This window comes from Solanum dulcamara, chromosome 11, assembly GCF_947179165.1.
Source record: "Solanum dulcamara chromosome 11, daSolDulc1.2, whole genome shotgun sequence".
Lineage (NCBI taxonomy): Eukaryota > Viridiplantae > Streptophyta > Magnoliopsida > Solanales > Solanaceae > Solanum > Solanum dulcamara.
This window is the reverse complement of record NC_077247.1, coordinates 42,787,056-42,810,544: the sequence shown is the minus strand read 5'-3', so window position 1 is coordinate 42,810,544 and position 23,489 is coordinate 42,787,056. Positions and strand designations below refer to the sequence as shown.

The 23,489-nt window shown below is 33.8% G+C and overlaps 3 protein-coding genes and 1 non-coding gene across 6 annotated transcripts; all 4 read left to right on the top strand.

Moving 5' to 3' along the window:
* Positions 1-760: 760 nt before the first annotated feature.
* LOC129873390 (exocyst complex component EXO84C) lies at positions 761-9,847 on the top strand. 2 transcript variants are annotated; one of them, XM_055948475.1, is made up of 7 exons: positions 761-990; positions 3,261-3,355; positions 5,529-6,573; positions 6,899-7,414; positions 8,353-8,541; positions 9,210-9,346; positions 9,427-9,847. In XM_055948475.1, the coding sequence occupies exons 1-7, from the start codon at positions 889-891 to the stop codon at positions 9,668-9,670; spliced, it is 2,328 nt and encodes a 775-aa protein (XP_055804450.1). In that variant the 5' UTR covers positions 761-888; the 3' UTR covers positions 9,671-9,847. The 2 variants fall into 2 exon arrangements, with proteins under 2 accessions (XP_055804450.1, XP_055804452.1); XM_055948477.1 differs by having other exon boundaries at positions 903-990; positions 3,239-3,355.
* Positions 9,848-10,463: 616 nt separating this feature from the next.
* LOC129875202 (uncharacterized protein C12B10.15c) lies at positions 10,464-13,262 on the top strand. 2 transcript variants are annotated; one of them, XM_055950648.1, is made up of 4 exons: positions 10,465-10,687; positions 10,816-10,908; positions 12,165-12,340; positions 12,915-13,262. In XM_055950648.1, the coding sequence occupies exons 1-4, from the start codon at positions 10,525-10,527 to the stop codon at positions 12,978-12,980; spliced, it is 498 nt and encodes a 165-aa protein (XP_055806623.1). In that variant the 5' UTR covers positions 10,465-10,524; the 3' UTR covers positions 12,981-13,262. The 2 variants fall into 2 exon arrangements, with proteins under 2 accessions (XP_055806624.1, XP_055806623.1); XM_055950649.1 differs by lacking the exon at positions 10,816-10,908 and having other exon boundaries at positions 10,464-10,687.
* Positions 13,263-13,814: 552 nt separating this feature from the next.
* On the top strand, positions 13,815-16,045 carry LOC129873769 (uncharacterized). Its single transcript, XM_055948941.1, has 2 exons — positions 13,815-15,201; positions 15,512-16,045. The coding sequence occupies exon 1, from the start codon at positions 14,473-14,475 to the stop codon at positions 15,196-15,198; it is 726 nt and encodes a 241-aa protein (XP_055804916.1). The 5' UTR covers positions 13,815-14,472; the 3' UTR covers positions 15,199-15,201; positions 15,512-16,045.
* Positions 16,046-20,027: 3,982 nt separating this feature from the next.
* On the top strand, positions 20,028-20,101 carry TRNAN-GUU (transfer RNA asparagine (anticodon GUU)). Its single transcript has one exon. It is a non-coding gene; the product is annotated as a tRNA-Asn (tRNA).
* Positions 20,102-23,489: the final 3,388 nt, after the last annotated feature.

Sequence of the window (23,489 nt, the reverse complement as noted above, 5' to 3'; positions counted from 1 at the left end):
TATAATTAACATAAAATCTCTTCATATTCTATATAGATGAATACAATTAAAAACATTAAACTTCACTAAATTCGCTTAGCTTTCCTAGATTTAAATAATAAATATGCAAAGACTATACTTTTTAGTTTCCTAGATTTAAACTTTTGAAATTCTTCATTCAATTTTTTTCTTTCTTATGACACATACTGCAAAATACTTTCTAAAATAATAAATATTTTATGCATTTATCGATAAACTAATAATCTCGACAAATAAATATTTTTTTCAATCCCAAACATATGCATTTATAAAGATTTTACTATAATAATATAGAACCACATAATATCAGATTAACAAACAAAAGAAAATTTATCTTAATATGTCTTTTTTACATTCTAGTAGCTGGTGAATCCTACTCAATATCAAAATTAGATACTTTAGAAATACTTAATATTATAATCATGTTGATAAGCACGAAAAAACAAGCAAACCAACAGATTGTAATATTTTTTTTTCATTTTTATTTGTCAATTTTGAACTTAAAATAGCGACTAATAAGAATATTTTATTAAAATATTTACATTAATTAATGTATAATTTTTAATTTTAAAAAATAATTTTTTAAATAAATAATTAATATTAAAAATAAAACAACAATAAAATAATAATATATGTGAACCAAAGATTATTACTTCAGAAATTTCAGACAATTTATTTTTAACCGATACGAATTGTATAATACTCCTATTTAACCAAAGTCACAGTCGCCCATAATAGAAAGGCTACTTTTTCGAACTCTCCAATTTCAAGGCGAAGTCCACTAAACTCTGTCTCTGTTCATTTTTCCCATTTTGATAGCTGCAAAAGCGGAAAATCTACTGGTTCGAACTCTATTCTTGGAACACCAAAATGAGGATGGAAAGCAGTGAAGAAGAAGATGATTTCCCATGTATTGAAAGTGTTACCCCTCAGTCCAAGATCGACTCAGTTTACCAGTCCAAGACTGAAAAGGTACCATCTTTTGCATTTTCTATACTTTCTTTTCACCCCCATTTTGTTTCATTAACTGAGAAAATAAGCATGATAGCAAATTCAACTGCTCTTATTTGTTGTTGGGGTTTCCTTCTTTCTTGGATTTTGATCAATTTTCGGGATCAAGTTTGGAACTTTTCATGTGGGTGTTCTTTATTTTTGGAGTTGTAGTTGGGTTTTCTCTTCAAGTGCTGGAAGTAAAATTTTGGTACTAGATGAAATGTGGAAGTGTGTTTTGTTCTTCCCTTGAAGTAGATCTATTTTCTGAGCTAAATTTGTGAGTTTTTTTTTATATGTTTTGAAATTCTTATTAATTTTGGTTTCTTGGGTTGCCCCTTTTTATGGTGATAGAAAAAAACATAGTTTTACATGCTGAAGAGACACTAAGCTTTAGTTCTTCCATGTTGTGAATAGTTAAGTGGGTGTTCCTTATTTTGGGAGTTCAAATTCAATTTGGTTTCCTAGGTTATTCTTTCAAGTGCTGGGTGTAAAATGTTAGTGCTTTGGTGAAAATGTTAAATTGATTTTGTTTGATATTTGGCTTAGGTCTTCCTGAAGTGTGTCTGTCTTAACTTGGTTATATGCTAAAAACACATATTATGCTGGGACAAGAGCTGGCTCCTTTGTTCATGAATTTTTGTTGGTGACAATGCGTGTGATTTTTGAGGGAGAACCGGGCTTAAAACTAGCTATAATTGTTGTTTTCTCTGTTCTACATGACTGGTTCTTGGATCTGATTATTGGAAGTAGGGAAGCTAAGAAGCTATCAGTTTCATCTATATGTGGACGCATAATGAGCTACATAGAGTGTTTGAACTAATCATGTGTGATGGGGCTGTTAAGCATTTTTGGATGTTAGTTAATTATGTATAGCTTCTCTATGCATCAAAGATGCTCTTCCTTGCAACCGGGGATTTTTCGCTTTTAACTAGAAAATTTCAACCTCTATAACTGATGTATTAATGTGCCAGTAGTACTAGTGTCTTCTTTAATTTTATCAATCGTTGATTCAATAAATTTCTTCAAATCATCTTCCAAGTGGATAATTCTTAGGTAACCTCACTAGATATAGTTTGGCATGATTCTTGTCAATATGAGTACATTTATGAGGACCTTATCTAGAAATTAGTATATTTACGAGGACTTTTTTGATAGTAGAGTTTGGAATACTTTCTGTTCTTGGTCTTGACCATAGTAATTCCAGACTGTCGTTGAGAGTTAAAATGAGCAAATGTAGTGGATCATACCAGAATGCTTGCAACCATCATTAGGGTAAAGGCTAAAATGGGGAGAATGGTTGGCGATGCGGTGAGTAGAAGTGAGGAATAATGATCAAATAAGAGGGGTTGGGAAAAGAAGGCAAGGGGGTTTAAAAAATCTGCCTTTGTCAACAAGTGGAAGGCTGATTTTTTTTTTTCCCAAATAAAAGATTCAAGGAAGAAAGTTAATGGATGCCCCTTTTTGTTCATAAGGGGATGACCTAGAGGTTGTGTCATGGGAGTAACAACCTAGAAATCCCATGTTCGAATCCCACTTCAATACTTGATTTGAGCCTATATACTCCAGCCTTGGTGGGTAGAATTGCCTTGACTACCTGTCGTGATGCTCACACAATCCATATCCAAAAAGAATATATTATTAGACATACAAAATAATTGCTTATTTTATTGTAGGTAGACTAAAGTTCCTGTATTAGAGCTTCTCTTGTATATATCTTCAACCAATTTTAATACGAGTTCTTCCCTATTGATCTTTGATAGTATATTCTGACATTTATATTCAAGACTAGTCCCTTACATTCCTTAACTTTTTTTTTGTGGAGATATGTTGGCTGCAATAAGAGAACTTGATTTCCTTTTGGACATGTTCCCCTTGTGGAAGAGAATTTCTCAACAAGCTTGTAATGGCAAAGGACAACAACCTCTGTTTTGTTGATATTAGGAATTCTGTATACCATGAATAGATAGGAAAAACATTGGAAGTACAAACATCTTTAAGTGCTTGTTACGTGCCAAACTTCTACCTTTTTTTATTTCCAAAAAATGCATACTCAATTTCCTTGAATATAAATTTATTGAAGGTAGTGCTGCTCTGCATTTTGCCTTTCTCCATTTCTTTTTCATTAATTCTTCAATAGATCACAGAGAAAAGAAGTCTTTATCTTTCCCGCTATTTCTAGAGTGCTTGCTGATTTTGTCATTTTTTGTCTTTCTTATGAGTTCCCCAGTTTATTGTTCTGAGTTGTTCAGGGAATTAGGAAAATCTGTTTTGAGCTTTTGGATTTGAAGGATGCGGTAGAGAACCTGTGTGGTAATACTCGAACAAAGTGCTTGGCCTTCTTGAGGTATTGGTTGACGAAACTCTTTTACTAGACCAAAAGAAAGTGGAAGAGAATTCTGTTCAATGCCACATTTTCATAAACTGTTTTCCTGCCTTTTCTATGGAAGCTGTGCTTACCAGTCTGTTAAAAACTTAAATTTCCAAGGGCACAATAGCAAAACATCTTAAAACTTTGTGTTAAATGAGAAAATGTGTACAACAACAACAACATTCCCAGTGAAATCCCACTAAGTGGGGTCTGGGGAGGGTAGAGTGTACGTAGATCTTACGTCTACCTCAAAGAGGTAGAGAGGCTATTTCCGAAAAATGAGAAAATGCGTATCATTGACAAATACAGGCACTGCTACCTTAAAGAGTTGTGATATAATTTGTGCAGAAGGCGGTATCCCTTCACAGCTAGGAGACCATGAGAACTATCTGGTAGTCTATGTATTTGGACTCGTACTAAAGTCTGACATTGAGTTCATGTCGATAGAAAATGGACACATGTCCTGTGTCTAGAACCAAAAACCAACCCAACTGTCTCCACTTTTTATTAGTTTTCTCTTGATGTTCTAGGCTCTGATACTGAGAATCCTTCATTAGAACTGTAGAGGGAACCTGACGTGATTTTCCATCTATATAGTTCTAGGGGGAGGGGGGGGCGGGACTTCGGTTGTGAGGAAACAGTAAGAAGTAGAGAGGTTTGGAGAGACACATCCTTTGAAAAGTTGGTTTATATGCACATCATTAGAAAATATCTAATATTTATCTGGAAAAATGCATTTTGGCCCCTGTTTTATGCTTCCTTTTTTGGGTATCCTTCTATATTATTTGTTTACTTTTTGTTTGTTATATTTAAAAACATTTAAAGAAGGATAATAAGAGTTAATTTAACAGAATGGCAGTCAGATTTAACAAATATAATATTTCCATTATCGATTTGATCAGAAGTGCTAACATCAATACTGAACGCTTTACGTGCATAATCGGGTAGAGGAACCAAAAGCAGAGATAGCATGTGTCAAAGGGATGAATTGCTCTTGCATCTTTTTGCGAAATAGGAGAGTAATCATCATCACATTGCTCTTCTTATTTTCCTAATGGAAAAATGGCCAAAAATACCCCTGAACTACAGGAAAATGTTAAAAAATACCCTTCATCCACCTTTTGGTGTAAAAATACCCTTCTACTCATCTTTTTGGTCTAAAAATACCCTTCCATCCACCTTTTTTGGCTAACTTTAACCCTTGAAACTAACAACCCTCTTTTTATTTTTTATTTTTTACAAGTATTTATCATGTGTCATTTTCTTATTGGATGAAATAAAAATCCCACCTCCACTAATTTTTTTTCATAATTTATATAAGCCAAAAATAATATACCTCTTCAAGACCCCCCCCCCCCTCCAATTTATTTTTTTAAAAGCTACATTGATAAACAAGACTAGGATTTTTTTTATACGGTCAACCAGAAAAAACAAGACTAGATTTTTTTTAGTTCTTGGCTTGATTTTTCTGTACTGTTTAATAATATTGATTTTTTTACAATACGCATAAATAAAATAACTAAAAAATTTAGTTATACGTATAACTAAATTATTTTTTAGTTATTACAAGATAGTAAAAAAAATATTTTAAACTAAATTAGTTATTACAAGATAGTTAAAAATAAATAAATATTTTTTTTTCTATTACAAGATAGTTTTTAGATAGTTATTGTAAAACTATCTTGTAATAATACGTATAACTAAAAGATTTTTTAAATAAGTTTTTCAATTTTTTTTTCATAATTTATCCAAACCAAAACAATATACAAGCTTGATGACCATAAAAAACTAAATTTTTAAAAAAACTACAGCAAATAAAAAATTATTTTTTAAAATTTTTTCCCCATAATTTATCCAAATCAAAACAATATCCCTCTTCTTGATCCCAAAACAAACTTCATAAAAAAATAAGAAGAAAAAGCTATAGAAATAAAAAACTATTAGATTTATATAAAAAAAATTTAGTGGAGGTGGATTTTAATTTCATCCATAAGAAAATGACACATGATAAATACTTTTAAAAAATAAAGAATAAATTGCATACTTATATACACTCTTATCAGATACGCAACCTTAAATGAATTCATGTAATGGTACGTGACCCCTCTACATGCAAAGGTCAACTTCTAATCTGTTCTTGTCATTGTAGATTGTCCGAGGAAGTGGTGGAAACAGAACATGAGCTTAATGAGCTTAGAAAGCATATATCCGCACAGGGGATTCTTGTTCAAGATCTCATGAATGGTGTATGCAGAGAATTGGATGAATGGAGCCAAGCTAGTGGTGATGTCCAAGAAGCTAATGAAAGTTCTCAAAGCGCTGATTATGGTGATACTTTCATGAATGACATGGAAGATGAAAATGTGTTGTTTTTGGAGAATATTGATGTTCTTCTGGCTGAGCACAAGATTGAGGAAGTAATAGAGGCAATAGATGCTAAAGAAAGAAGTCATCCTGAGCTGAAAATTTCAGGAGACACTTCATCTACTGAACCCTCATCTTTTAAATCTGCTTTGTCTAAAAGAAAAAAGATGCTCGAGAATCAGCTGGTTGAGATCACTGAACGACCTTCAATTGGCATTGTTGAACTTAAGAAGGCCTTGTCTGGTTTGCTCAAGCTTGGTAAAGGTTCTTTGGCACATCAGCTACTTGTTAAGTCATACAGATCTCGTCTTCAGAAAAGTATTGAGGCTTTCCTTCCCCTTTGTCCTTGTTATCCCGAGACTTATTCAGCCACATTGTCTAACCTTGTGTTCTCCACCATTTCTTTGACTACTAAGGAATCTGGTGTAATGTTTGGTGACAATCCTGTTTATAGCAACAGAATTATCCAGTGGGCAGAAAGGGAAATTGAATACTTTGTGCGGTTGGTTAAAGAACACGCACCGCCCTCTGATGAAGCTGCTGCTTTACATGCAGCAAGTGTTTGTGTTCAAGCCAGTCTTAACCACTGTAATGCCTTGGAGAAACAGGGCCTTAAACTGTCAAAATTACTCTTGGTGCTTTTGCACCCATATATGGAAGAAGTCCTCGAGTTGAACTATATACGAGCCAGAAAAGTGGTTCTTGATTTTGCTTCAAGTGATGAAGGGAAACCATTGTCACCTCGATTTGCATCTCCTTTATCTACATTTGCAACTACATCTGATACTCTGCTTGTTGAAAGTGGAATGAGATTCATATATGTAGTCAAAGTATGGTCTTAATCCTTATTTATTAATGTTTGGTCATCTGATTGCTCAAATGTTATTACTGTATTCCATGGACTTAGATTCACGAAGTGCACAGTGCAGATTTAAAATTCCCCTCAATAAAGATCTCCCTCGCCTTGTTATAGTTGTAATGCAAGTTCTTTTAAATAACTTGGCTTATAGGTGTGCAATGTATTCTTGTATGTTCTCTTGAAACTTATAAGAAAAAAAAAATAGTTTTACATGCTGAAGAGACATTGCATCAGATGTCTGTTTCTTGTAATGATGGCTTAATAATAATTTGATCCAACTTTGGCCTCCTCTGCAGGAAATAGTGGAGAAGCTCACCCACTTAGTCATTCTACATTTTGGAACTAACATATTGACCAGAATTGCACATCTTTTTGACAAGTATGTGGATTCATTGATTAAAGCTCTGCCTGGTCTTTCTGAGGATGATAATCTCACTGAACTGAAAGAACCTGTTCCTTTTAGAGCTGAAACAGACTCTCAGCAGCTTGCACTATTGGGAACTGCATTTACCATTGCTGAGGAACTACTGCCTATGGTTGTATCTAGAATTTGGAATGTTCTTAATGAAAGCAAGGAAGTGGGGTCTGAAAATATGATGCCTGCCGCGAACAATACCGTAGAACTCAAGGACTGGAGGCGTCAACTTCAGCATTCACTGGACAAACTTAGAGATAATTTCTGTCGACAATATGTTGTTAATTTCATATACTCAAGAGATGGTGATGCACGTTTAGATGCTCAGATTTATTTGAGTGGTGTTGGGCAAGATACAATATGGGACACTGATCCACTACCTTCATTGCCATTTCAGGTACTGTAATTCTTTTGTGTCCTAGTTTCCAAATGATCCTTACTTATTGCTGCTATGAATAGCACACCCTAGTTAATTCTTTTGCCCTTCTTTAGTTTGTTCTCTTCTTTTCTCTCTTCACAAAGAACGGTCCAAGATTAATTAAGTTTTCCTTTTTGTGAATTGGGTGACTGAATGTGTAATATCCCTTTATCCAAGAAGGTTAATGCTGTGTCTGTTGCGTTTCTGGTTCATCATTGGTGTTGCGTTGCTGTTAGTATGTAACCCCCCCCCCCCCCCCCCCCCAAAGCCTTCAGTTCCAGTTATTCTGCTTGTCAGCAATCACTGCTTTGTAGTAGCAACTTTAAGGATATTCTAAGTGGGCGTGGCCATGTTCTATTGTGAAATTTTTGAAAAAAGTAGTTTTTGTTCTTAAGGTGAAAAATGATACTTGAAAATGCCAGTTGTGTTTGGTCATGAATACAATTTGGAGTTGTTTTTTGACTTTTTGTGAGTAATTTGGAGTGAGAAAAGTGAACACCTTTTTGGTGTTTTTCAAATTCTTCCGAAATTTTATGGCCAAATGTGTAAAAAAGTGGAAAAAATTTCATGGCCAAACGCAAGTATTCTATTTTTTTTAAAAATAACTAAATTAGACAATCATTCATCATTTTATTCAGCAGATGCTCATTTGGCTTTATTATAAAGTTCAAGCAGCGGATGCTCCCTGGGATTTGAAACTTTGGACCATTGTAAACTGAAACATAGTTTCTATTATGTTGTCTCTCTGATGGTCGTTTACAACTGTTTGACAATTCTTATCTAACTATCCAAGTGGTAATATTCGTGATTTTCTTACGAAGTACTTTCAACAGTTTCTGCTAAATGAGAACCTTATAAAATGCTTATGTTTCCAACCCTTTCATGTAACTTAAAGGTGATATTCTTCAAACCTGTAGGCATTATTTGGTAAGCTGCAGCAATTAGCAACTGTGGCAGGAGATGTTCTTCTAGGAAGAGATAAGATACAGAAGGTTTTGCTTGCCAGGCTGACAGAGACTGTGGTAATGTGGTTGTCTGATGAACAAGAATTCTGGAGTGTTCTAGAGGATGAGTCAGCTCCTCTGCAGCCGCTGGGTTTGCTGCAGGTATTTTGTTATATCTACTACCCTGTCTTTAGCTGTACTACCTGAATATAATAGATTATTAGCACAATTTCATTTTACTTTTCACCTTATCACCTGTCGTCACGTCTCCTACCCGGACATTCAATTTGGAATAGTGTGTAGGAGCTGTTATAGCTTTGTTTAATTTGAACTCTGTATGAAGGGTAGAACAACAGAATATATTGTATGGCTCTATTGCAGATTCAAGTCCAAAACTGTTTAGAAATTCCTGGATGGACATTTTTAAAGGATATATAGTTGGGCATAGGACGGTTGTTTGTGTGCTACCTCTTTCTAAAAGTAACTCTTCGGGTATCTGGGTGTTTGACAATGAGGGTATCTTGTTCCTTGTCAAAAGAAAGAAAATGAAGATATCTTGTCCATGCTCTTATTACTTCCTCAGCCCAATCGGTATGAGATGTTAATTGGTAAGTTTTAGAGTTAAGAGCTTATGACATTCTCTCGTTAGCTGTTAACTTGGTGAAATACCAAAAGGATACCTTAGTCTTTGACCAGACTCTGTTATACTAACATTCATTTGTGAGGTTCAACGTGAAATACTCTCTTGTTAAGCAAATATTTTGATGTTCTATATTTGAGTTAATGATAAAACCCTTTTTGTATCCTTATATCAACTTTTTGTTTGACAGTTAATTCTTGACATGCATTTCACTGTTGAAATTGCACGATTTGCGGGCTATCCATCAAGACATGTGCATCAAATATCATCAGACATAATTGCGCGTGCAGTCAGGACGTTTTCTGCCAGGGGCATAGATCCACAAAAGTATACCTCGTTCACCTAGCTTACTGCTTTTCATCTTCTTTATGTATGAGCCTCATTAATGAAAATGTCTTTCTAATTAGTGCCCTACCGGAGGATGAATGGTTCACAGAAACTGCAAAAGGAGCCATAAACAAGCTCCTAGGTGGTTCTGGATCAGATACATCTGAGATTGATGATGAACACATCATTATGCATGATGAGGGGATGTCGGACTCTGATGGATCGCCTTCTTCCCTTTCAAGTGCAGATAGTTCTGAGTCATTTGCTTCAGCACAAATGGGTGATTTGGACAGCCCTGTGTATTTATCTGACCCTGAGAGTTAAACAATGCTGTCTAGTTAGTTCCAGTGAATTGCAATTTCAAATTGTATCAGTTGCTAGCGCATGTGTTAGGTTAGGAATGAAGTACTTGTTATTTCCTCCCTGTTTTGTTGTATCCAAATAGTAGCAACATTATCAATTAATTATGGAAGTAAATTAAGTGACATTTTTGGATGTTTAGATTTATACTATATAAATGCTTTTGGACCATGACAGAGATGAGATTTTCACCAATGAAATTCAAAATATAAACAAATAAATGCACAAAAGAAGCTGAAGAAATTCAATATATATGTACACATTCATAAAAAAATTACTTATCTATACCGTGTAATTTTTCTATAAAGAGGTGTCAATTAACACTACTTGGACCAAGATGGCTTTTGGGATAATACTTTTGCTTATCAAATATATAAAAAAAAATGTAAAAAAAAGATAATATTTTTGTTTCACCAATGCTTTTGGGATAATATTTTTAATTATCAAATAAATCAAAAAATCACTTATTTATATAGTAAAACATTTTCTATTATACCAAATACACTAACATTCCAATTTCCAAGCTTTTCGGTTTCTGATTGAAGTGGTCCATAAACAATACTTCCTTCATTTTAATTTGATAATCTATTTTGATTTGACATAAAATTTAAAAAAAATAATTTTTTTTTAAATTTTATAATTTTAAATTAAAAATATATCAATGTATTAAAATATTATATTAATTCATGTAAAAAATTAAAATTAAAGAATCTCTAAAAAAAAGAAAATCTTTTTTTTTCAAGTAATACTAAAATTCACGAAAAAGCGCGGGCAAATAGAAGGTTACCTTTAGGGCTTCGTAACCAAGTCAACCGAGAATGGCGAGAAGCAACAGTGGAATTTCAGGCACAATTGATCTAAACGGCAATCTTCCGCCGGAGAAGGTGGTGGATATCACCGGAAAAGTGCACCAGCTGCCGTGCTGTATCAAGTTCAATGGTCCATCTGATGTTTCGCAGTACTTCAAACCCAAATCCACCGGTATAATTATTTTATTTATGCAAGTTACTTGATTTTTGAGTTTTTGGGTATTAGAACTTAGTTATTGAAAGGACTTCCTAATTTATTTATTTATATAATCAGTGTTTGAATTTGTGAATGAAATGAAGGTGTAATTGTTGATGGGTTAAGTGTGGAGGAAGTTCATTTTAGAGGAAGGAAGCTTCAGGGTACTACTGTTGCAATTCCTTATGGTTATTCTGGTAAACTCTTTTAGTTTCTTTTAATAATGGTGTTGGACGGGCTTGTCTATTATTCTCCGTTTCAATTTGTTTGTGTAATTTTGACTCGTCATTGAGTTTAGAATGTAAAAAAGTCTTTTGAATCCCGTGGTCTTAAACTAAAGATAGTAAAATGTACCAAAATGTCCTTTAATTTTGTGGTCTCAAATATATCGAGTGGGAGAAATCATTCTTTTTGAAATGGGTTAAAAAGGAAACCAAAACAAACAAATTGCAACAAAGGTAGTAAAATCATATTGTGCAAACAGTATGATTAGAAATTAAGCAAAAGGGGACCATAATTCGAAGCTAAATACTCGAATCCCAAGTGTTGGATCTAAGTCTCAATACTTGCTGCTTGGATAATAACCATCCATGACTACATTGTACTCTTGGTGAGCTGGTGCTCATACACCTGTGCTTTATATGCTGTAGTGTTGAGGAAACACCGCTATGTTGATATTATTGCCCATCCAGCATGATTGATTAGGAGGCTTCATTACTGGATGGGCCAAACACCGATTGATATGAACCTTATGAGAATCACATGCCAAAAGCTAGTTGTTGAGGTGGCAGAGCCTAATGCCATGTAATCACAGTGGAATCCCGTATAAATGGCATGTCATTGAATTCTCACACCTGCAACTAGGATCATAATCGCTTGATTTTCTTCTCTTTTTGGGGTGTGGGGGCTGAGGTAGGAGCGAGAGGGAGGGGAAACAACAAGACTGGAAGCCAACTACAACCCATGAACTAGTTGCTTGTTTCATCTTTCACGAGTTTACCTAGCTAGTTTACATGGGCTGTAGTTTGGCTTCCAACTTTTGATGATTTAACAGAAATTTTGGTTAAGCGTTTGATTTCATTAGACACTTATGTCAATCTTAGAACAATGGTCCGGAAGGAAATGCGTAGCAAACTTAAGATACATGCTTTTTGAATGACAGTCCATTGTCTTACAGCTTTTGCATTGGTGGACTGGAAGTACTAATCTCTCCATCCCATTTTTGATATGTCAAGTCTGTGATACGTAATTCTAAATATATATCAACACATGTATTGCTGTTTCCAGTGGTATTGTCTTTTTTCTTTTTTTGTCTCTTCAACTTCATAGAGTAAAATTACCTACATCACTTATCTGCCACCTAAAGTCTTAAGCTTATTATAGTTCAAATTTATACTAGGACCTTAATCTACTTAACTTTGTGTATTTGAAACCTCTTTTCTTGCTTCTTCAGGGTTTGTCTTGGGAAAGAAAATGCCTGATGAGAAAAGAAAAAGGTCCGAGGAAGATTCAAGTTGCTGGGAGATGAAGGCAAATTTCCAAAACATATCATTGTGGAACCATGATTCTCTTCCCTCAGAAAATGATGCTTCCTTGCGTGCCTTCCACCTATTTTCTGTTGCAACAGCAGTATGTTTCTTCTTGACACTAGTTACCAGTAGATGCCTTTCCTGCTTAATCTGTTTGATTATCTGTAAAGTTGGTAAGCAAGTGTTCATATCAAAGCTGCTCCTTAGACAACATCAGTTTCTATTGACTATGGTACCTGCTTTGATGTGGCACCCTCACTGCCAAAAATATATTTCCGATTGTGGCTTTCATGACGAAACATGCATCATTAAGTCAGCTAGTTTTGTGGTTAAACATTTGAGAGTATATTTTACCTCTCCAAAGTTTGACTACTTTTTTAATCTATCTTGGTTTTATTGGGAGGAGTATCAAATAAGCACTAGTAGTCTCAAATCTGTGACCAATTGTTTGGTTAGTTTCGGTTCTCTTTAGTTGTCTTTCCTCTGATAAATGCTTATGAACGCTAATGTTGGAAAATGGACATATAGACGAAATCCATGTAGGAGCTGCAATTAAAATGGTCTGGATGCATATGTATGGACCTTTTATCATTGTTACATGTTATTTACGCTGCTGGTACCTAGTGGTGTAGACTTTGTTGAGCCTAAATTAAACTTGCTTTTCATCAATGCAGCTGCACCAACCAGTCAGTCTTGAAGACCTAGAAGCTGCATCAATCGATCAAGAATTAGAGCTATAAATTGACAATATGAGGAGATAAACCTCCACCAGGAGCAATACATTTCGAGCTCGTTTATGCTCTTTGGCAGTTTATGGAAAACATTCTTCATTACATATCTACACAATCAGGATTCCATTTATCATGCGTCTAACATGTACATGCGAGATCATATTAACACATGTATTTCGTATATCTCAAAAAATTCCCTTCGTTTCTGTATGATTATACATTCTTGAGGTATAGTCGTAGATTTATATACATTTTATGTGACACCCTTGGGAGTAATGCATTCACTATTGACTTAAATGAGTTAGAGCTCGTTTGGATGGGCTTAAAAAAAGTAACTTTTATGTATGAAGTGCTTTTAGAACTTTGAAGTGCTGAAAGTTATTTTTATAAATAAGCAGTTGAGTGTTTGGATAAAAGTGCTTAAATGAGGAAAATGATGTGAATTTTAGGGTTAAAAGAATAAAAAGGGTAATTTGGGAATTTAGTTAAAATATAAGGGATATAAAAGTAATTTTCATGGTCAAAGAAAATGATTTTAAGCACTTAGAAAAAAAAAGTTAGGAATCTTAACTTTTCATTTTTGACTGACTTTAAGAACTTTATGACTTAAAGTTAGCATTAGGCAAACACGTCCAAAAGCTAAAAATGGGCTTTAAGTTGGTTTTGACCAACTTAAAACCCATCCAAACGGACTCTTAGTTAGAATGTTTGTTAATGGAGTTGATTAGCTGTGATGAGCTGTCATCACGTGGTCCTAATTGAGTCGGTTAGAAGCTAACTAACTATCAACTATATATATACTTAGCTTGTATGCAACATAATTCGGATTTGATATATCAAAAATAATTTCCATTCTTCTTCTTCTTCTTCTTAATCCTCTTTATGCAAAGCAATTGAGAATCTCAATTTCCACAATATGAATGCTCAATTGAGCATAGTTTCACATGGTATCAGAGCGTCGATCGTCATTTTCTGCTGTAGCTTGCTGTGAATTTTGATATCTGTTTCGAAAAGCACCATGGTGGTTGAGGAGGAAACTGGATCTACAGAAGTACCTGTTGTTGTGGTTGATCATCATCATCCGCTGTTTCTTCAGACTTCCAGGAGCAGTTATAATTCCAATTAAACTTACAGGACCGGAGAATTACACACTATGGAGTCTATTAATGAAGCTTGCTCTTCGGGGAAAAGGCAAACTTGGATTCATCGATGGAACATGTGGAAAACATCATTATAAAGGAGAATTGGCTGAATTGTAGGAGAAGTGCAATGTGATTGCACTCTCGTGGATTGGATATACAGTAGCAGCTGAGCTAATGCCAACGATCCTATATGCATCACATGCTAAGCAAGTTTGGATCGAGTTCAAGGAGCGTTTTGATCGATCAAATTTGACGAGAATTTATCATCTCTGGACTGAAATTACAACCCTGCGGCAAGGTATGGATCCTTAACCACTTATTATTCGAAGTTGAAAGATTCATGGCATGAATTAGGCATCATGGTACCATTACCTCAATGTGACCGTGGAGAATCACGACCTTACCTGGAGCATTTAAGATCTCAAAGATTGTTACAGTTTCTTATGGGATTGAATGAAAGTTATAACCAAATTCGAAGCAGTATTCTAGCTAGGACTCCAATTGTTACTGTGAATGAAGCTTATGCAATTGTATCAAAAGAGGAGAGCCAAAGGACCTTAGGTGTTGTTGATGATAAGAAAGAGGTTGTAACATTACTAGCAGGAAAATCACAATCTTACAGGCCATCTCCTAAGAAGGAGCAGGATAGTTCCAATAGTCCTCAGAGATTTGAGTTGTTCTGTGAGTACTGTGGGTATAGAAACCATAAAAAGGACAATTGTTATCGATTGGTTGGTTATCCTCCTGGTTTTCAGATTAAAAAGAGGGCCAATAATAATGTTGGAGCAGGACATTTTAGGCCTAATGGAGGTGTTCAAGGTGATGGATCCAACTCATTTGGAAACAATCAGACTCATGCTACTGGTATAGACCTCAGGGTAGGACTCAACACAACTCAGGTGGCTATAGGCCTCCCAGACCTGTGGTTAGGGGAGATTCATCAGGGATTAGGCCTCAAGTCAATGCCTCTCACTCAACAGCAGAACCTTCATCATCTAAGGGTTATTTCTTCAGTGATCAACAATATGATGAAATGCTACCTATGCTTGGAAAGAAAGGCACACCTGAATATTCATCAAATCTAGCAGGTATCACTGCTTTACTATCTACTGTATTAAAACATGAGTGGATAATTGACATAGGTGCTACATACTACATCACTCCATTTAGGGGGCTTCTTACTTCACTGAGAAACTTACAAGATGATTGCAAAGTTCAAGTTCCAACAGGTGATAAATCTCCAATCAGTAGTGAGTGAGAGACACTTGTTATGGGAAATCAGGCTATCCACAATGTCCTACATGTTCTGAATTTAAATTCAATTTACTCTCAGTTTCCAAGTTAACCAGAGAATTGTCTTATGCTGTTACTTTCTTCCCTGATTTTTGCATCTTTCAGGCACTCTCCAATGACAAGGTCATGGGGATTGGTAGGGAAAGAGAAGGTTTATACATACTCAAGGATTGCATCCCAAGAACATTTCATACATCAACTAACATTTCAACTAAGAGCACTAGTAGTGAAGAAGATACTTTTTGGCACTACAGGCTAGGACCCCTTCTGGTAGAGTCATGCAACATATTACATCTCTTCCTAAGAAAGTACAACCTCATGTTCAAGATCAATGTGACATTTGTCCATTGGCTAAACAACATAGGCTTAAATTTCTTGTTCACTCTACAAGGCAGTAGCCTCTTTTGATTTAGTTCATTTAGATGTCTCGGGACCCTATAAAAAGCCTACATATGACATGAAACACTCATTTGTCAATTTGGTAGACGATCATAGCAGATATACTTGGGTTTGTTTGATTCAATCCAAGAGTGAAGTGTTTCCTGTATTGAATTTTTTTTATCATTAATAAAAACTCAGTTTGATGTGTCTGTAAAAGTGTTTAGATCTGATAATGGTAGAGAATTTGTTAACTCTCAATGTGTTGATCTTCTTAAGGCTAAAGGAATCATTCATCAAACCAGTTGTCCTTGCACTCCACAAATAAATGGTACTGTGGAAAGGAAGCACAAGCATATTCTAGAGGTGGCTAGAGCATTGAAGTTTCAAAGTGGTATACCTATTAGATTCTAGGAGAAATATGTGAGAACTGCTGTGTATCTCATCAACAAACTTCCCTCACTAGTATTGAATGACAAATCACCATATTAAATGTTGTTTAAGAAGCAACCAAAGATTGATCATCTGAGAGTTTTTGGATGTCTTTGCTTTGCTAGTATGCTTCCTAGAGGTGACAAGTTTCAAGAAAGAGCTAGAAAGGCAATCATGACAGGTTACTGTGAAACCCAAAAGGACTACAGGTTATACTAGTATGAAACTGGAATCTTGTTTGTCAGTAGAGATGTAACATTCAAGAAGACAATATTTCCCTTAAAGGAGAGATCACATTGTGATGTTGAAGATATGTTCACTGTCATCCCACTTGGAGCTCCTAATGAATCAGTCTTGAAAATGATTATGCTCAAGAGAGTGTTCATGTCCTTGACGTAGTCCCTATTGTAGTCACAAAAGAGCCTACAACTACACATGATCTGCCTGATGAGCCTACTACAACTATAATAACAGAAGATGTAGAACTAACTGCTACAAATGACAATGTAGATCAATTAGAGTTACCTGCAGACAACAATGAAACTTTACATGAAGTTATTCATCATGAGGAACGGATAGATCCACCTGATGAGATTCAAGGAAGGCCTTCCAAAAATGTTAAGCCTCCTATTTGGCTCAAGGACTATGTCACCTCTACTAGGACTGCAACAACTTGCACATATCCTATTGCCAACTATATTGGATATTCACACTTGTCTAACAAGTATCATGCATATTTGAGTTCTTTTTCAGCTATTCAGGAACCCATAACATTTGAGGAAGCATCACAATATCCGGAATGGATAGATGCAATGCAACAAGAAATTAATGCCTTGGAGGGGAATCAGACATTGGAGCTAGTACCTTTGCCATATGGTAAGCAACCTATAGGGTCCAAATGGGTGTATAAAGTCAAACTCAAAGCTAATGGTGAAATTCACAAATACAAGGCTAGATTAGTAGCAAAAGGATATACTCAAAAGGAAGGCTTAGACTATCATGAAATCTTCTCTTCAGTGACAAAGATGGGGACAGTTAGAACAGTAATAAGTGTAGCAGCTTCTAAAAATTGGTGCCTTTTTCAGATGGATGTGAGTAATGTATTTTTACAAGGAGACCTTTATAAGGAAGTGTCCATGTCTTTGCCTCAAGGGTTTCATAGTAAAGGGCAGACTAAAGTGTGTAAACTGTTGAAATCACTAGATGGACTAAAGCAAGCCTCAAGACAGTGGAACATTAAGTTGACCACTGCCTTGCTTGATGCAGGCTATAAGCAGAGTTCACATGACCACTCTTTATTCACTAAGCACTGTGGTGATGATATTGTGGTATTGTTGATTTATGTAGATGATATATTACTTACTGGGAGCAGTCACAAACTTATTGATGATGCAAAGCAATATTTGCACAGTCAGTTCAAGGTGAAGGATCTAGGGGAGTTGAAGTACTTCCTAGGGATTGAGATTTTAAGGTCTCAACGTGGGATTTTGATGAATCAGCGGAAGTATGCATGGAGCTTATATCTGATGTGGGACTAGAAGGAGCCAAACCTGTGCACACACCACTGGAGCCCAATGTTAAGCTTTCCTCAGTTGAGCATGATAAATGTACAGGGGCTCAGGATGATCCATTATTTGAAGATATCAGCAGATATCAAAAGATTATTAGGAAGTTGATTTATTTGACAATCACTAGGTTAGATATTTGTTTTCGTGTTTAGTTACTAAGTCAGTTCATGCAGCATCTTAAACAATCATATTGGATGACTGCATTGAGAGAGGTAAGGTATGTGAAGGGGTCACGAGGATTGGGAATATTACAAAGAAAAGGGCCTATATATAGCTTGGTGGTTTATTTTGATTCAGACTGGGCTGCCTACCCCAATACAAGAAGATCACTCACAGGTTTTGTCTTACAATTAGAGACCTCATTGATTTCTTAAAAATCCAAGAAGCAACAAATTGTAAGTCGTAGCTCAGCAGAGGCAGAATATCGCAAAATGGCTGCTGCAGTTGCTGAAGTCATTTGGATGATTGGATTGCTGAAGGACTTGTGAGTAGAAGTGTCAACTTCCATACAGCTCTATTGTGATAGCAAAGCAGCTACACAGATTACTGCAAATTCAATATTTCATGAGCGTACAAAATACATCGAGATTGATTGTCATTTTGTTAGGGAGAAGTTAAAGGAAGGGCTTATACATCTAGTTCATGTGTCAACCAGGGTCTAACCTGCAGACTTATTGATAAAAAAGGATTGGGAGTGGCTCAACACAGTTTCTTACTATCCAAGTTGGGAGTTGTTGATATTTTTCACCCTCCAGCTCGAGGGGGAGTATTAGAATGACTGAAATGAGTTAGTTAGAATGTTTGTTAGTGGAGTTGATTAGCTATGATGAGCTGTCATCACGTGGTCCTAATTGAGTCGGTTAGAAGCTAACTAGCTAGCAGCTATATATATACTTAGCTTATATGCAACACAATTCAGATTTGATATATCAAAAATAATCTCCCTTCTTCTTCTTAATCCTCTGTATGTAAAGCATCTGAGAATCTCAATTTCCACAATATGAATGCTCAATTGAGCATAATTTCACAACTACATTGTCGTCACATGTAGACTGATGAGTGATGACTGATACTCCCTTCGTTCCAAAATAGAAAATTGTGACAAGTATTTTGTTCAAATTGATCATAGAAAAGTATAGGAGACTTCATGGTTCTGAAAAAATGAACCACAAGTAAAACACGAGATTATCCAAAGGAACACAAATTCAGAAGTTAGGGTGTGTTTGGAAATTACTGTATAATTATTAGGGATAGTAATTACCAAAACTTGTTAGTTTACCGTGATTTATTAGAGTGTAATTCTTAGCATCATGGTTGGTTGTACAAGTGTAACTACACAATTAGATATTCTTTATTTCAAAATAAAAGTTAACTAAGAAACTGAAATAATTTTTTTTTAGATGAATAAGTATATGAACTTGAATATGTGATGACTATCGATGTGTTTGATAGCAAGGAAAATGTTTTTTCACACAAAATAAATAGTTTTCTTAATTAATCTCTGGTGTTCAGTAAGTAGACAAAAGATATCGTTCTAAAAATATTTGTACCCAGTATATTCAAATACTATGGAGGCCAGGTCGGTGTGGTGGGGATGGAAGACATGAGGGATGAGGTGTGTTAGAGTGTTGGAAGCAGACAATCAATAGAAATGTTACTAGGGAAGTCATTATCCTTATTTTTAAAGACTTTGAAGGATATGTTTTCCTCAGTTAAAATTGTCATCCTACTAAATAATTAAAACTTGAATCACTTTTTTTTAGTTTTAAATCTTTTTTGTCACCCTTAAGATACATATATTTTAAAAATCTATGTATTATATTAAGTTCACCTCTAACCAAAACTTGATAAACACTCTAAAATTGTATAATCACAGAAATTCAATTCTATGGTTACATTCTATAGTAAACTTCCTACTCAGTAGTAGAATTGTTTGGTTATGTCAAACCGAAACATTTTACTCCCTACGTTTCAATTTATGTGATACTCTTTTTTTTAGTTAGTTCAAAAAAGAATCTCACCCCTACATTTCAATTTATGTGACACTCTTTTCTTTTTAGTTAGTTCAAAAAAGAATCTCACCTTTTTAACTATATAGTATAATAATTTAACATTAAATTTCTCATTTTACTATTAATGAGTATAATTACATAAATATCTATGACTTATTTTAGATTGTGAGCTCAAAAAGTTCTTCTTTCATTTTAAGTATTATAATTAGAAGACGTACCAATATCACACAAGCTGGAATAGCTCAGTTGGTTAGAGCGTGTGGCTGTTAACCACAAGGTCGGAGGTTCAACCCCTCCTTCTAGCGTATAAAATATCCTTTTTTAATTTTTTTTTCCCACAAAGTTCTTTACATTATTTATTTTATTTTAAATCTTACTCTTTTATGTCTTCTTCCCCACTCCACGTTAATACATTCAACTAGATAATGTTTGAAATATACTAATACTTAGAGTAGTTTCATCGGTGGAATCTTAGAAGAATAGAGTACTGTACGCATATATTATCTCTACTTTCGATTCAAGTAAAACATTTCAAAGCAGTTTGAAAATATTAATATAGAAATGAAGTAGAGATGATACCTAATAAAGAAAATATTACATAACATTTAGAAAAAAGAACAATAATAGATATATAATCAAACACAAATAGCAACAATAATCAAAATTTAAAATATATTATCCAAAATGAAATGAATTGAAGTAATAATGACATCAGGAATTATAAGAAATAATAGAAAATATGGAGACATCATGAAATACTCGATGTTTTATGTCAAATAACAAAGTGCATCAACTTTTGCTTTCCTCCGCACATAGGGAAATTAAATAAGATAAATACATTTTATTTTTGTTTTCATGAACACTTTTTTAAATTAGTTACTCTCTCCGTCCTTATTTACTTGTCAAATATTTCCTAATTTGATTTTCCTTTTTATTTGTCATTTTTGACAAATCAAGGAAGAATTTTTTTTTTCTTCCTATTATACCCTCAATTTATTAATATTGAGTTAATGTCTTTCAAAAATATAACGAGTAAATATATTTAAGACTCTATCAATTACAATATGGGTAAAATGAAAAATTCACTATACCAATTATTATTTTCTTAATAGGCGTGCCAAGTTAAAATTTTACAGTAAAAAAGATAGAGGAAGTATCATCTTTAAACTACTATTCTATATATTGTTCTTGTGTTCATTGAATAATATGTAATAAGTATTATAAAGCAATTCCACATTCTCTTTTTCGTTATTAAAAAGCATTACCTTTAATGCAACTAATTTAGTAAGAGGAATTTTGAACCTTTAATTTGGTCCAACTTAGGCCCTTCACTATTATGCAGATGCTCTATGTCGGATTAGTCATAAATTTGATTATTTGCCTCCTTATTGAGGGGCCAAATCTTCCTTGCATAGTAAACTTAATTAAAGAAAAAAAGTGAATTTTAAAAATAATTATAAGATTAAGTAGAAATGTCAAATTAAACTACAATTAACTATGTTCTCTGTCGGCTAGTGCATGCATGCAGCTAGAAGGTGCATGAAATTTCATCTCTATATATACTAGATACAACAGACCGTGCAAGTATGAACTCAATATATATTATTTTATCTATTTCAATTTATGTGATATTGGTGAAATTATGATTGTCAATCAAATATTTATATGATTTTTAAATATTTTGAATTGTTATTATTGTGATTTATAGTATTTTTTTTATATAAATTTCAAATAATATATGTTATTCTCTGTCCCAATTTATGTGAACACATGTAAAATTTTGAGAGTCAACCAAAATTTTAATGTTTTAAAAATATTTTAAATTGTTAATTGTTGTTATTTATAATACTATTTTTTGTAATTTTTAAATGTATATATATATATAACATACTTATAAGGAAAGTAAGAAAAATTAGTTGAAGCGGAGAATGTACTAAATATAAATAAAGAAAATTCAAGTAGAAGGACAAATCAGACAATTCTCTAAGGGGTCGTTTGGTTGCTGGTTAGAGTTATACATGTATTAGTTATGCAGGTATCAGTAATGCAAGATTTAGTTATGTAGGGTTTAGTAATGCAGAGTTTAGTTATGTAAAATTAAGTTTGGTATGGATTAATAATTTTTTTGGGTGTTGGTTTGTTATGTTAAAAATTAATAAACATTATACACTTCTTAAAAATAAATTATGTGTTGCCATTATATCCTTGAATCAAAAGTTTGGATCACAAAGTTTCACATGTTCCAGATGTTTGATCATTCGACCAATCAATTGTAATCCAACATCATTTTGAATGTTGCAGCCGGCTAATGTTTGCTCCCACTGTAGTTGTTTCCCTATGTAGATTAATATTTGGTCAGTTATGAATATTCCGATAATAAATTGAATTTTCTCATGAATTGATTTTACTGAGTCAGTCGATTCAGCTTGAAGAACCAAAGTGTTGCTGCTGGATAACAATCGGACGAAAAACTGAGGACGACCCAGAAACCGAATTGATTGAGTGAATGATGAAGATACAGAACCAGTGACGGCGATGAAGTTAGTCTTTACTACCATAACAAATCAAAGACGAGTTAATATAAGAATTAAATAAGAAGGTTTAATTAAATTTTTCTTTGCATTAAAGTTTATTCCTCGTATGTAACTTTAATTTATCCAACTCATCATCCTAAGGTTTTCCATCATTAGCAACAAAATTTTATTGACCGGGGATTAATAATCATGCTAATAAAGTTGAAGTCCTAAACAATATTGGATAAGGTTTTTCTATCGACGACGGAACTGGTGACGGCGATGAAGACGCTAGAACAGGTGACGGCTATGTAGGAGAATTGGTGAAAAAGGTAAGGACAGATTGGTCTTTGTATTTTTATTCAGGTATTAGTTATTCCTGTATAACTTATTCCATTTTCTACCCATATAAAATAATACATAAATTGACTCATAATTTATACATTTATTAGTTATGTGATTTTCTAATTTTCTAACCAAACATAGTATTATGTGTGCTAAATTTTATACCTTACACAAAAATGCTACCAAACATGGTAAAACTTATGCAACATTTTATACATGAATAACTCTACCCTTATCCAGTAACCAAATGACTCCTAAATGATCCTAAGCAACCCAAAATATATTAATCCATTTGTCTCAATTTATTAGGTTATCTTTTGATTTTTAAATAATTTAAGTTGTTAATTATTGTGATTTATAATATTTTTTAAATTTAATTTTAAAATAATATATGTTACTCTATCTATTCTAATTTATGCGACACGTGTAAAATTTCGAAAGTCAATCAAATTTATAATATTTTTTAATAATATTTTAACTTGTTAATTATTGTTATTTGTAATATAATTATTTTCGTAATTTAAAGATATAACAAATAAACTGAAACAAAATCTCTTCATTATCAAGGCAATCACAGAGTGTAAAACAGAAAAGGTGCATCAAATTTCATGCATTAGTTTCTTTCAATATTGCAATTCTTGTTTCTCTCATTACTTTCCTTCTTGCATTATACTTTTGTTCGAGCTTATGTTTTTATTTTATTTTATTTAAAGTGTTATTTTCATTGCTTGTAGGGTTATATAGTTTATCCCAAAGCTCTTAATATCGTTTGGAGAAACAATAAACGCTTTTGGAAGTTACCTAAGAATTAATGGGTGTACCAAATCTAAGTTAT